Consider the following 12,711-nt stretch of genomic DNA (forward strand, 5'->3'; position numbering starts at 1 on the left):
TCATTAATGAGAAAATCAATATTGTGAGATATCACAGCATGACACTCAAATATTAAAGTGAGGTGGGGGAGGGTATCATTCATAGGTAAGGTTAGTTATTTGATCAAATCAAACTTGGAAGATTTCCAAGAGGTAGTTGGTTAGTTGCTTTAGCAATGGAGGGTCTCAATGATGGGGTCCCCTTTCTCTTGATCATGTCCCTCTATGCATCACAACCAATCCCTACATAGTTTCCCAACAAAATAGCATGATTTGAGTTCCAATGGCTAAGGAGCTCCTTCAACCTTTGAAAAAGTCTAGACCAAGGGTTGAAGCACATTAGATTTAGTGTTGTATCAGCTATTCAATTATTAGGGGGAAAATAAAGAAAATCCAAAATCAATTATGAGCAGATAGAATTGATTTTGGGGACTATAGTTCTAGAACTGAAACCAAAAAATTCTATAAGCTTCTTTTATCCAAAAGGAATCAAACAAGGTAATTAAAGAAACAACATTTCAATACTAATGATTATGATAAAGGTCAGACATGATGCTGAAAGTTTTTAATAATGGACAAAAGCATGCAAGGGAGTGAAAAAGAAAGCTTAGATTGTTGGGTAGCAAAAGTACATTTGCTATTTGAATGATTTATATGATTATGTTGAATGGCATATCAGTATCACAATAATGACTTTATATATGCAAATCACAGAATCAACCTTCATATTAATAGTTTCAATAATTGAGATTTTCAAATAATGGAAACTTTATGATCAAAATGACAAAATTGGAACAGTGCACAGAAATAATACAATTAGTGATGTGAACTCTCGTTTTTTTTTTTTTTTTTTTTTTGGGGGGCTGAGAGATAAGTGTGGTTGGTTACAGACACTGAACTACTGAAGCTACCAAGAAATCTACAGAGACATCATTTCATCAATTCCACTTGCTACATCAGCTATGAATATGCTACCTGAATCACACCATCCACCCAAAACATCTTCTTTGGAGCTCTGCAATGTAAAACACATTAATTAGATAGAAGCAAAGTGCAAGAATGAAATTTGCAACTTCTACAAAAGTAAGAACAAACTAATCATAATGAAAATTTGGTAAGAAACTCAGTTACAGTACCTTACTAAAGCCAAGCCAGTTCGAGTCACCTCTAAATGAAAACAACTTGTTGGTTTCTTTCCAAGTTCCACACAAGACCTGTTTGAAATTGTTTAGCCTTATGAGCATCTACAGGAATATTCTGTGAAACATCTTATTACAAAGAATGCTCAGAATAGTGAGTCACAGAAAATCAGTTTAACACAAGCAGCGACATTATGCTCATGACTCATTATCTCATTGTACATGGTGTTATTCATTGGTTGTAAAATTGTCTGAAAAAGAGTTACCTCATAATCAACCCCTTGAATATAAATGTAATTAGGGTCAATTGTTGAGAAAGCAAGTCCTGTTATCTGCAGTAATAATAACATTATACTTTATTATAATCAGTTATATAAAGTAACCAAGCAAAGCTACTCAGATTTTCCAAAATGAATAACACAGGAAATCAACTTAAAACATATAGTTAGGACAAAGAGAAGTACATGGTAAATAGGGTTTTTCAATTATACACAAGAACCTGAACATATATAGCAATAATGTAATAAATACTTAACAATAATTACAGCAACTACATAATATTTTTCACAACTGTTTCCACAGCAAACTTATACCCTAACAGTAAAATACATAAAGATGTCTAAGATATTACAATTTCTTCATGAAAGATTCATCAAAAGCAGGATCGAAGTAGTTGAGAAAGATGAAGGCAGAGAAATATATTTAAAGTTTAAACTGACCTCAAATTTAGAGCAGTGCACCCATCTAGACAATGCCGACCATCTATATATACAAATGTAATATACAGGCTAAGATTAATCCAACAAGGTAAGGATTAAACCAAAAGAAAAAAAGTGTGTTCTATAATGGCAATTGCTGAACACATATACTTGTTTTATCTAGAAGCCTAGAAGGCAACTAACCTGCGAGGATCATAAACAGTCACAGTACGATCTGCTCCACCCACAGCAACATTACCAGTGGAAGAACTGCAGACAGAATATAAGATGTCACCAGGGGTACCACAAATTCGTTGTAAACAACCACCATTTTCTTTCATTCTCAAGTCCCATAAAGTCAGCTGCAATTATATTAAATGATGTTGCTCAGAAATAGATACCAATAAAGGGTATAAGGAAAGGAAGAATTCATAATGACAATAAAGCATTAAAGAAACTATGAACTGAAAAAATTCACCTGGCATCCTTCGGTAACAGCTATTACAGGACTCTGGTTTCCATTAACTACATTCTGCATGAAGTTTAAGGAGGTAGGATGCCAAAGCCTGAAATATGGAAAAATAACTAAGGAATTCTAGCAACTAAAAGTGAACATATACAAAATTTAGCAGATTTTATCAGTTATTCCTTTGCTTCCACAAGTAAATACCAGGTCACTTAATATCACTTATGTCCAAGGAAACAAAAAAGAAAAATTAAGAAAATAAGCCAATTTATGTAATTAAAGTAAGCTAGATACATAAACTTGATTGCCTTGACTAATAAGAAAAAAAACAACACACTGCACAGGAACTGAACTGAAATGTGAACCAAAACAAGAGAAGAGAGAAATCAACAATTGAGATTAAAGTGAACAAACATACAATTCTTAATTTCTGATCATCAAAAATAAATAGCCAAAGAAATATTGTAAATTGTCAAAGTTAGGTCATATTCAAGTCTAAAGGGTATTGCATGGATGGAAAAATAAGAATGAATCATGGAGAAGCAATTAAGGGCAGATACTTATTCCTATTTCCATAAAATTTAAGATAAAAGTGTTGAAGTACTGTACAGAATCCTTACGGTCGTAACGTACGAACATGTATGTCCTGGTCATAAATATCAATCGTTTTGCAAAAGCTACGTGCAACAGCTGCCTGGAAAACAGCACAAATATGACAGATCATAACCAAGAAAGCAAGCATATTAACTCTACACACTAGTTTAATAACATCAGCAGCGATAATCAACAAGAGGGTTAAGATCACAAGAAAGTAAAATATTAGTCTTGGTCTCTACACATTTGATTAAGGAAATAGCTCACCATAGACCATTGACTTGGGCTAAAGCAAAGTCCTGACCAACTTCCTTCCCCAATACCATTATCAGGAGGCAACACTGAATACGTAAGCCTGTCAACATCTACAGAAAGGCAACTCTTATTCAAGTCAGTGATAAACTCCGGCTTACTTTTTTTCTTTTCTTTTCTGAGTAGCATTATTTCTCTCAGAATCCAGCAAGACAGTATATACAATAACCAGGTTTTTGTGTTCCTCAGAATCTTAGCATTGTAAAAGGAATAAATTATGTAAATCTAACTAGTTGCCTCTAGACAAAAATGATATACTTGACAAAAAGTTCATAGTTGCCTCTAGACAAAAATCAAGTATGTTTTCTTCTCCAAGCAAACTTGAACATAAAAATTAATTCTGAGTGCAAGGAAAGTCAGAATAAATAAGTACCTCTACCAGATGTATCTAGTTTGGATACAATAAGATGACCATAAGAATCCACACTTCCTAATATTAAGTAGCCATTACCTGAAAAATGCATCAAGTTCAATCATGCATGCTATTGCATTATAAGGTAGCTAAACAGGGTATTAGATTTAAAATAATAATCATGCTGTATTGCTGTTTAACCACATACTCTCAGTGTCGGCAAGAACAATACTCTGAATTTCGGAACGATGAGGACAGCGATTGATTATCGATGAGGCAATAATCTACAAGATGCCATGTTATGCAAACTTGCTAAATCAATAAATAACAAATTATGATTTAAGCATCTGGTATTTTACAATATACCTCAGTTTGTTGAGGAATCAAGAGGCTTTCTTTTCCTTTGTTGACTGAAGATTCTTCCAGAGCAATCTACATATCAGATATGCTGTTTTGAGTTAAGTAAAACAGAGTCAGAAATCACGTAACTCAGCATTTGAAATGAAAAGTGAAAAGCAGGAACCTGGAGATTATAGATGTGAGGACCAGAGGCTATGTAGAGAAAACAAGAACGGGAAGAGTCATGGCTGACCTGAGAGGGAAAAACGAAGAAAGTAAGAAAGTTAGAAACTTTAAGAGAAAATGAATTGATAGAGAGGGGAACGAACATGGAGAGCGAGGCGAGTAGATTGAAGGCTTCCGGGAGATGGATTCTCGATGAGGGTGGTCGGAACCACCGCTTTCTTCAGACACCTAGCTTCCAACATCTCTCTGCTTCTGCTTTCACCACTTTTTGACCTTTTATTATATTGAGTTTTTAAAATGATATTTAGTTTCAAAAATTGTTTAAACGGTTACCATTTACCAATTTTAATGCATAAGTAACATTATTGTATACTATATAATAATTTTTTATTTTAAATATTATTTTTAGTTACTAGTTAGGGTTTGTTGATACTGTGTTAATTAATTCAGTTAATGTGTTACAAGATTCCAAGAGTTTCTTCCTTTCTCTCGTTTTACATAATACATAAAATCCTATAATTTTGCATTCAATACCATGCCTTCTAGTTTGTGAATCAATTGGTATACGCGTTCTGCAATAAACGGTGTACGCACAGCGGGATCGCAAAACTTTGTTCTTTCTTTCAAACTGTAAATCACTAGAAGAGAAATTAAAGAAAAACTCTAATTTATTTGGGATCAGAGAGGATGTCATATCGAGAACAAAAAATCAAATAAATACAACAGCGCAACATAATTAGAATAAAATTATAGGATGCATTTCAGGTGAGGCATTGTACTATATTGGAGGTTCAGTGTACCATGCCTGTGAACCATTAAGATATAATATAAAATATATAAAGGGATGAGATTATGGGAGAGAGGAATGTTGTGAAAATGAGATAAATGAGTGCATGGTGGACCGTTAACCTGTTTTCTCATTGTCAAGTTCATAGGTATGGAAGAAGTCCATAATGTCCACTACGGTGTGATGATGTGGACTAGCTTATGACTTATGTCATGTGCCCTGTAGTTAGCTTACAATGAAATGATGAGCCAAAATTTATTTGATTGTAATTAAATTGTTAAATAAAAATATTTTTTAATAATTTTTTAATATATTTGATAAAATTTTAACAATAAAAATTAAAAAAACTTTTAAAATATTTTTAAAATTTTTAAAAAATGACTTAAAAAAATATTTTAACTTTAATATTATAAATAAATAAAAATATTTTTATATTATCATATCAAACAGAGAATAAAATATTTTTGCACAAAATATTTAAATATAAAATTATTTTTATCTTTTAAAAAAATCACTAGCAAGAATTTTTTTTTCTAAAAACACAAAAAAATCCATAATTTTGTCCATTTAAGTCAATTTTTTATCACGTATATCACAAATTTTATATTCATCTGATTCCCATTAATCTTGCATCCTTACTCAATTTATTATACACATATTAACAATTTATCAACTAATAATAACAATTTCAATTGATAAAATATTCAAAATTTACATATTACAATAAGAAAACAACATTAGCTTATATTAGAAAATATTAATTTTAAGACTTTAATTTGTTCATTTATTTTTAGTAATACTTCAATTGGTTTTTAATAATTTTTTTTGGACAAACTAGTTTTTAATAAAAAAAAATTAGTTTTTAATCTTTTAGAATATCAAACATATTAGGAGTTTTTTATTTAAAGAAAAAATATTTTTTAAATAGTGTTAAAAAGAAAAAATTTACTATTATACATATTATTTGTTAATTTTGTGGGTAGTTTTATTTCACAACTAGTCTTATTTTGTTGAGATATATTGATAAATTAAAAAAATACTATTTCATAAGTATATTTTTTGCAAAATTAAAAACCAAAACAAAAAATTCATCTCTATTTCACAGACTATGCATGTAAAATCACATAAAAGAAATTTTAATTATATTAAAATATTATTTTAAATTAATCATTTATTTTTCATAACTTTTAAAATATAAATATCAATAAAAAATATATATACTTCTATTTGAATTCAAATAAAATATAAAAATAAAATATAATAAAAATCTAAATTTTGTGTTTCAATTCAAATTCATTAAAAATAATATTTTTTATAAGTTTATCAATTTAAAACAAATCCATAATGATTTCTTAAGTTTTATTATAAATCATCATTTAATTTATCATCGTCCAGCCATGGAACCATTACCAAAATTTTTTATTTTGAATAGATACACCTAACATATAGTCCTACATATGATATATGAATTTAAAGTTAACATTTTTAGAGTTTAAACTAACATATAATAATATCTAAACATTTGTTATACTATATTTATTTTACAAATTAAATAGTAATTTAACTAATGTTATGCTTTAATTATTTTCAAAATCATAATTGCATAAATTTAGTTAGTATTCTTACTTTATTTTTATTATAATTATTTGTTATTCTAAATTCTTAAGTTTAAATTTCCGTGCCACTTTAAAAAATTATATATTAGATAAATTGTTTTAAAATAAAAATGTGTAGTTTAAAGTTATAAATTTATAAAAAAACACAATTTTATAAATAAATTTGATTTTAAAAAAATTAGATTTCAATTTGTATTAGGTTTTACTTTTTATTTTATTTAAATACAAATGAAAATATTTTTTATTAAAATTTATGATTAGAATATCTTTCACTATATGATTTCACTTACATAACATGCAAAAGTAAAAATAATTTTCTTTGCTGTTTTATAATTTTGTAGTTTGTGTTTTTGAAATACTCATTTCTTTCTTAATTTTTTAGTTTGTACATTAAAATTAATAAGTAATATAGATAAATCTAAATTACCTGTTTATAATACAAATTTAAAATTAAGATTTTTATTTTAAAAAATAATCTATTGTAAAATTTTATAAAGTATAAACTAATTCTCATTTTTAAAAAAATAATATTATTGAGGAATTAAATTATTTATAATTTTAAAAACAAAAAAGATTTTATTTTATTAGAAATAGTTTGCTATTTTTCTAATAGAAAAATTTTTTATGATAATTTTAATGAAGTGTTATTCTTAATTTAGATATTTTAGCACACAAAGACTTATAGAATTTAACTATTTCAACTATGTTCATCAATCTTAATATTTAAAGAAAAAAATATGATATTTAAATTATACTACTTGATATTTCATATATAAAATTATTTCGGCACTTCTATGTTAATCTTGCTATTTTTATAAAAATATTAATATTAACATAGAAGTTGGATTTCTTTTAATTTATTTTTTCTTTTACAAGTAAACAATAAATTTTTGTTAGCAGAACTTTTTTAAAATTTCTTTTCTATTTACTTAGTCATCATTTTTAATAATAGAGTCTTTTTTTTTGGTTGTTTCCTCTTATAACTAATTATTCAGTGAAAAAATATATATATAAACCTATATATAAATATACATAAATATAAAATAACTAATTTAATAGCTAATTTTTAGTAAATGCAATAATATTTTTACCTAAATAATGCATAAAAAAATAAATAATAATGGTTCTTCTATTTTTGATAATGTCATTTCATACATAATTTTTTATATTGTATATTTGTATTTTTTTAAATGACATTATTAAAATAAAAATGTTGATATTCATTTTTTTTATAAAAAATATAGTTATATATATGAATACTTAAATTTAATATTCAATAAATCTGATAAAAAATAAGGTTCTCAAATTTTTTTTATTTCAATTTAATTAAAATTTGCAAATTTTATTTTTTTAAAAAAATTAAAGAAAAAATATTTTCTTTTCCTATTCGTAATAGATTTGATGTTAAAATAGATATTTTTTTCTTTTAAAAAAATGTGGTGATAGAGATAGATTGATTTGAAATTTTTCTCTCTCTGCATCTCTCATAGCAGCTGCCCCTTGTCCTTTTCATTTACTTTTCAAGGATAAATTGGTCCTTTCCTGCATCACTCTAGGACAAAATAAAATTTGCAACCTAACCGTACTTGGCATACTGATCTTTAAAAAAATACCCTGGAGCACTTGAAACGTTTCCAAAATTATATTATCAACATGCTCGGATAATATACTTGTCAACTGTAAAATTACAAAATGGTTATTTATATCCTAACTAGCCCAGCCAACAGCTACGAAGAGCAATGCAGGAATAACGCAGCTCCAGATACCAATACCAACAAAGCTGATATTTCCGAGTAGAACCAAAATTAGATATCTCCTTCAAAGATTTTCCTGTTAAAATGTCAGAACCCTATAATTTCCGATTACTAAGTATACATGCCAATTACCATTTCTAAAAAAAATGCATTCATAGCCCTCAGATCTCATAGCTATACAGAAATCATGTGTAGTTTAAACGGGTTTCATTAACAGCCTTCTTGCACCATTGCCTTGATCATTATTATTATTATTATTATTTCTAAATATAAGAGTACTTCATCCAGTCACACACACACACAAACACACCCACACATACACAGAGATGGATTAAGAGAGAGAGAGAAAGAGAGAGAGATAGAGTCAATGGTGCATGTCCAGCCAGAAAACAGAACCACGTAGCTACTCAATAGTCTAATTTCTCCATCATTGGGCAGCACTAACATACACGAACAAAAACAACAGAAAATTAGTGAGCTAACAATAATAATAGTCAGAAAAAGCCCTCAGATCTCATAGCTTAATAGAGAATCATATGCGGCTTTGGACACCCGAATTCCATTCATAACCGTCTCTGCATCAATCAGAGTGCCATTGACATACATACATACGTACATGGATTCATATGACCGGTTCGGTTTTCAGAAACTTGAGAGAAAAGAGTGCGAGCGATGAGGGACCAAAAGGGAAAAAAAAAAAGAAAAATAGTATATTCATAGAGAGAGAGAGAGAGAGAGAGAGTGCAGATCAGATTATGAAGGAATACGAGTAGCCGCTCAACAATCTATGTTGTGCATCATTGGGCAATCTATGAACTATAAATTAGGGTTCTAACTACAAGATTTTCATCATTCAAACATAGCTTCATGTAACTGGTCAGAAAACATTGTATGCGTCAAAATTTAGGTACGGATTTCATTTTTCTTTTGAAAATTTCAACAATATGAAAACATAATAAAGTAGCAAAAATTCAACACACAGAAATATCACAAATAAGAAAACACCTGAACAGAGAAAATTTTGGGCGTAAATGTGCAGAGAGCCAGAGAATGGAGAATATGATCTAGATTTTAGCAGCGGAAACCGATTAGGGTTTTGAGGGATTTACAGCTTTGCATGTGCGCTATATATAGTGGGAACAAAGGAAGTTACCAATCGGTCCCTCTCCACTCCCCAGTCTCCAGTCTCCACTCTCTCCACTATCACTCCTTTGGGCTTTTCTCTTGTGGGCCTATCCACACAAAGCGTAACTGTCCACTACTTGACAAAAAAAAATGTTATGCATTGTTTTGTAAAATATTTTCATTTGGAACTGGAAGTTTTTAACTAATATCAGGAACAGGTATCAACTAGAAAAATTAATTTCCAAGTCAATACTTTATGGAAGCATTATAAATTTATAATATAAGATTGTTTTCGTCATCCAGAATCTCTTCAACATATGAAGCCAAATGGGAATGGTGACCATAACATATAGCAGCCAATAATCCTCCATATGCTAAGCAGTGTACACCCAGCTCAAAAATGTGTACCCTTGCATTCTCATTGCAAGTTTGTTCTTCACAGGTCTGGATACTATTTCCAGATTCGTGTGAGTCACATATTTCAGATTTTTTCTTAGCCAGAGCTCTGGGATCCGTTGCTCTGGAATCGCTGGTAGAGACTAACCAGCCCGAATCCATAGGATCCTTGATCGATCTCAAAAAACGGCAACCATTGACAAGGAAACTCCAAACCTTCTGTGTTGAATCAAGTGAGATGCAATCAAGAAACTCATTTGATGCATTCTCAAAATCATCATTCCTAATTCTACCATTACACATATAGGCTCTAAATGTATCCATTAATGAACACTTGGAACATTTGACCTTGGAAACCGAAGAAGCAACCAGACTTGATTTGAAAACCTTGCTCCATTCCGAGCTTCTGGCAAGATACAACAAAGACTCGCCTGCACCTGTCCAAAAGTTTGCAAGAGATGCAATCAGTGAGGATTCAGAATTGAAGAGATGATGTGCTGTAGTTGCTAGTAACAAGGAATATGCTGCACTTGTTCTGCTCATGTTGAAAGCTTCTAACTGGTTTTGATCTATTGTAGAAGTTGTAGACAAGATATCACTGGCACGAACTTTATATGCCGAAGCCAGTGTTGTGTATGCATTTAGAGAGAGGTAATGCAGGGGATGCAACATGAACTTATAATGTGGAGTTTCTTCAACATTGTCCAACTCGTCGCACAGACCCTGCATAAGAATCTTCTCAAGTTTCTCACAGCAAGGCTCAGGATCACCAACCATGAGATATTCAGATATAATATCATCCACTAAATCATTCAGTCTTCTTTCTGCTGTGTCTCTGAGAAGATTGTAGTTGGAGCTTGAACTAGTAAAATCACAACCGGAAACAGAAATTTCCTGAGATGTTTTGGGAAAATTGCAGATTGTGATGACCACATCCTAGGCAAAGAAATCACTAATCTTGGTGATACCCTGACTGAGCTAAATACAGTAGAAAGTGAATTCCAAAGACAACTTACTTGCAATGCATGATCAACATATGTGAAGGGCACAACACTACATCGCATGCAACAGCAGATAAACCTGTACTTGGACCATAGATCCAATTGCCGCATTGCCTACAAATGCAACATGCAAAATCAAAAGCTATATACTGATCAATACAATTTAGACACGTTTCATAATGCCTAAACCATCATCAACCAATCTGATAGTTACATGCATTACATTCTTCAACTTCATAATGAGAATACATATCAGGATCTTAGAACTCAACAATACAATACTCTACAATACAATACATGGATCAATAAAAATGAAGCATACCTTAGATTGCAAGAGATCAGTGTATGCTATGGTAATCTCTTGTCTCTTTTTGATTCTCTTGATACTCCTCACAATCAATCTCGGTCCATAGCCTTGGTTTTGCTCCTCTTCTTCTAATGCAGAAAAGTAACCCCAATTCACTATCATAGTATTCACCAAACAGTGCAAACCAAAAATCAACTAGTAACAAATATAAAGCTAGATTTTGAATTTCTTTTTTAAACTTAAAAATAAAAATACAAATTTATGAAGACCTTTCTGAAAATGATTACTGATAGTACAAACCCCACTATCTATCTGCAAAAAACAGCACAATTCCTATCTCATCAAAGAACAGAAGCAAAAAGACAGAATTGAAGACGCTTATTATAGAGCTAGTAGATGAAGTACTTGTGAATCAGGAGAACCGCGAAAGGAAGATGGAGCTATTCGAAGCTTGGATTCCTGCGAAGAAGAAGAAGAAGGAGGAGGAGAGAGGATGAAGCGGTAGCAGGCATTGGGGGAGCAGCTGTGGTTGATCCAAGAGAACGCCGGACCATAAACCGCGATTCCTAGTGCGCGCCCTTCCTTATCCTGCACCTCCACGGCGTTCGTTAGCACCGCGCACAATGCACACTCCGCCTCCTCCAAAACAGCGTCGTCCGGCTCCAGCTCCCCTCGCAGCTCCGTAATTGCAGTGGCCAAGGCTCTGACTCCACTGCTGATTCTCTCGGAAACCTCGTCTTCGTCGGAGCTGTGGTGGCACGTGAGCTTGTGGCGGTTGGAGAGGAGGCCAGCGACACGAGAGGAAGTGACGGAGGGGCAGTGGTGGGAGAGGAGGAGGAGGGCGGCGCGGAGGTCGGAGGAGTGAGAGACGGCGGGGTGGTGGAGGAGGAAAGCGTGGGCGGCGGAGCAGGGAGGAGAGCAGTAGAGGAAGGGGGTGATGGGAACGGGAGAGAGAGGGAGGAGAGAGAAACAAGAGGAGCAGTGAGTGTGGAGGTTGGAGGGGTGGAGAGAGAAAGTGAGAGGGACGAGGGATGGAGTCATGTCTGTGGCTATCTCTGTATCTTCCATACTTAGCATCTCCATCTCCATCTTCTTTCTTTTCAAGCCTCCTTCTCGTAGCGTTATAATTTTGCTTGCGGTAATAAGAATAAATGAAAAATAAATATATTTTTTTATCAAAACATGAAGATTTCTCATTTATTTGCTACTTGTGTAAAGTGGATGTGTTATAAGCTTTGCTGTATATCTTTTACTTTGGCAGGTTTGGACAACAATCGAGTGCCTCTCCAAGTATTTCAGTCTCAATTCACACCTCATAGTTACAAGAATGAGGTTATCACAAAGCAAAGCAATAGTTCAAGCATCTGTGGTTGCCGCATAGAGAAGATGAGATTCAAAATCTTGATATTTGTTTAAGTGGAGTTAACTAATCTTTTTTTTTTTTTATTGACCGGACATATCTAATCTAAATTAGTTAAATAGTTTTTTTCTTTTTTTCTTCTCCGAGCTATACACCAAAGTCTGGAAAGAGACTGTGATGATGACGTATGTCCGAAATGAGGGATGCCTTGCTTGAACACGATCTGAGCGGGGTACCTGCAAAAATGATTCCGACGCTCAAGTTAGTGAGAGATATTTTTTAAAGATGAGAACGAAAACT

General features: G+C 31.8%; 2 protein-coding genes and 1 long non-coding RNA gene across 6 annotated transcripts; all 3 read right to left on the reverse strand.

Moving 5' to 3' along the window:
* Positions 1 to 679: 679 nt before the first annotated feature.
* On the reverse strand, positions 680 to 4,774 carry LOC112802998 (uncharacterized). The gene is made up of 13 exons (XM_025846442.3): positions 4,209 to 4,774; positions 4,064 to 4,132; positions 3,907 to 3,972; positions 3,749 to 3,824; positions 3,562 to 3,639; positions 3,144 to 3,241; positions 2,903 to 2,976; positions 2,295 to 2,382; positions 2,021 to 2,178; positions 1,838 to 1,880; positions 1,385 to 1,450; positions 1,116 to 1,193; positions 680 to 994 (listed from the first exon to the last, which is right to left on the reverse strand). The coding sequence occupies exons 1-13, from the start codon at positions 4,305 to 4,307 to the stop codon at positions 899 to 901; spliced, it is 1,089 nt and encodes a 362-aa protein (XP_025702227.1). The 5' UTR covers positions 4,308 to 4,774; the 3' UTR covers positions 680 to 898.
* A 3,262-nt stretch (positions 4,775 to 8,036) lies between these two features.
* On the reverse strand, positions 8,037 to 9,346 carry LOC140184773 (uncharacterized). Its single transcript, XR_011882463.1, has 2 exons — positions 9,228 to 9,346; positions 8,037 to 8,662 (listed from the first exon to the last, which is right to left on the reverse strand). It is a non-coding gene; the product is annotated as an uncharacterized lncRNA (long non-coding RNA).
* A 239-nt stretch (positions 9,347 to 9,585) lies between these two features.
* Positions 9,586 to 12,428, reverse strand: LOC112802999 (protein SET DOMAIN GROUP 41). 4 transcript variants are annotated; one of them, XM_072237895.1, is made up of 5 exons: positions 11,457 to 12,428; positions 11,321 to 11,363; positions 11,067 to 11,176; positions 10,760 to 10,858; positions 9,586 to 10,637 (listed from the first exon to the last, which is right to left on the reverse strand). In XM_072237895.1, the coding sequence occupies exons 1-5, from the start codon at positions 12,246 to 12,248 to the stop codon at positions 9,621 to 9,623; spliced, it is 2,061 nt and encodes a 686-aa protein (XP_072093996.1). In that variant the 5' UTR covers positions 12,249 to 12,428; the 3' UTR covers positions 9,586 to 9,620. The 4 variants fall into 4 exon arrangements, with proteins under 4 accessions (XP_072093996.1, XP_025702230.1, XP_072093995.1 ...); XM_025846445.3 differs by having other exon boundaries at positions 9,586 to 10,679; XM_072237894.1 differs by having other exon boundaries at positions 11,067 to 11,179; positions 11,457 to 12,381.
* Positions 12,429 to 12,711: the final 283 nt, after the last annotated feature.

This window comes from Arachis hypogaea, chromosome 5, assembly GCF_003086295.3.
Source record: "Arachis hypogaea cultivar Tifrunner chromosome 5, arahy.Tifrunner.gnm2.J5K5, whole genome shotgun sequence".
Classification (NCBI taxonomy): domain Eukaryota; kingdom Viridiplantae; phylum Streptophyta; class Magnoliopsida; order Fabales; family Fabaceae; genus Arachis; species Arachis hypogaea.

Coding starts and splice junctions, on each gene's coding strand:
- LOC112802998 (XM_025846442.3), bottom strand. CDS start 4,307: ATGTTGGAAGCTAGGTGTCTGAAGAAAGCGGTGGTTCCGACCACCCTC. Junction 2,179..2,294: donor CTGTTACCGAAGGATGCCAG/GTGAATTTTTTC, acceptor ATATAATTGCAG/CTGACTTTATGGGACTTGAG. Junction 1,881..2,020: donor ACTGTTTATGATCCTCGCAG/GTTAGTTGCCTT, acceptor TTGTATATATAG/ATGGTCGGCATTGTCTAGAT.
- LOC112802999 (XM_025846444.3), bottom strand. CDS start 12,248: ATGAGAAATCTTCATGTTTTGATAAAAAAATATATTTATTTTTCATTT. Junction 11,364..11,456: donor GCGGTTCTCCTGATTCACAA/GTACTTCATCTA, acceptor TGTTTTTTGCAG/ATAGATAGTGGGGTTTGTAC. Junction 10,859..11,066: donor CTGATCTCTTGCAATCTAAG/GTATGCTTCATT, acceptor TTGCATTTGTAG/GCAATGCGGCAATTGGATCT.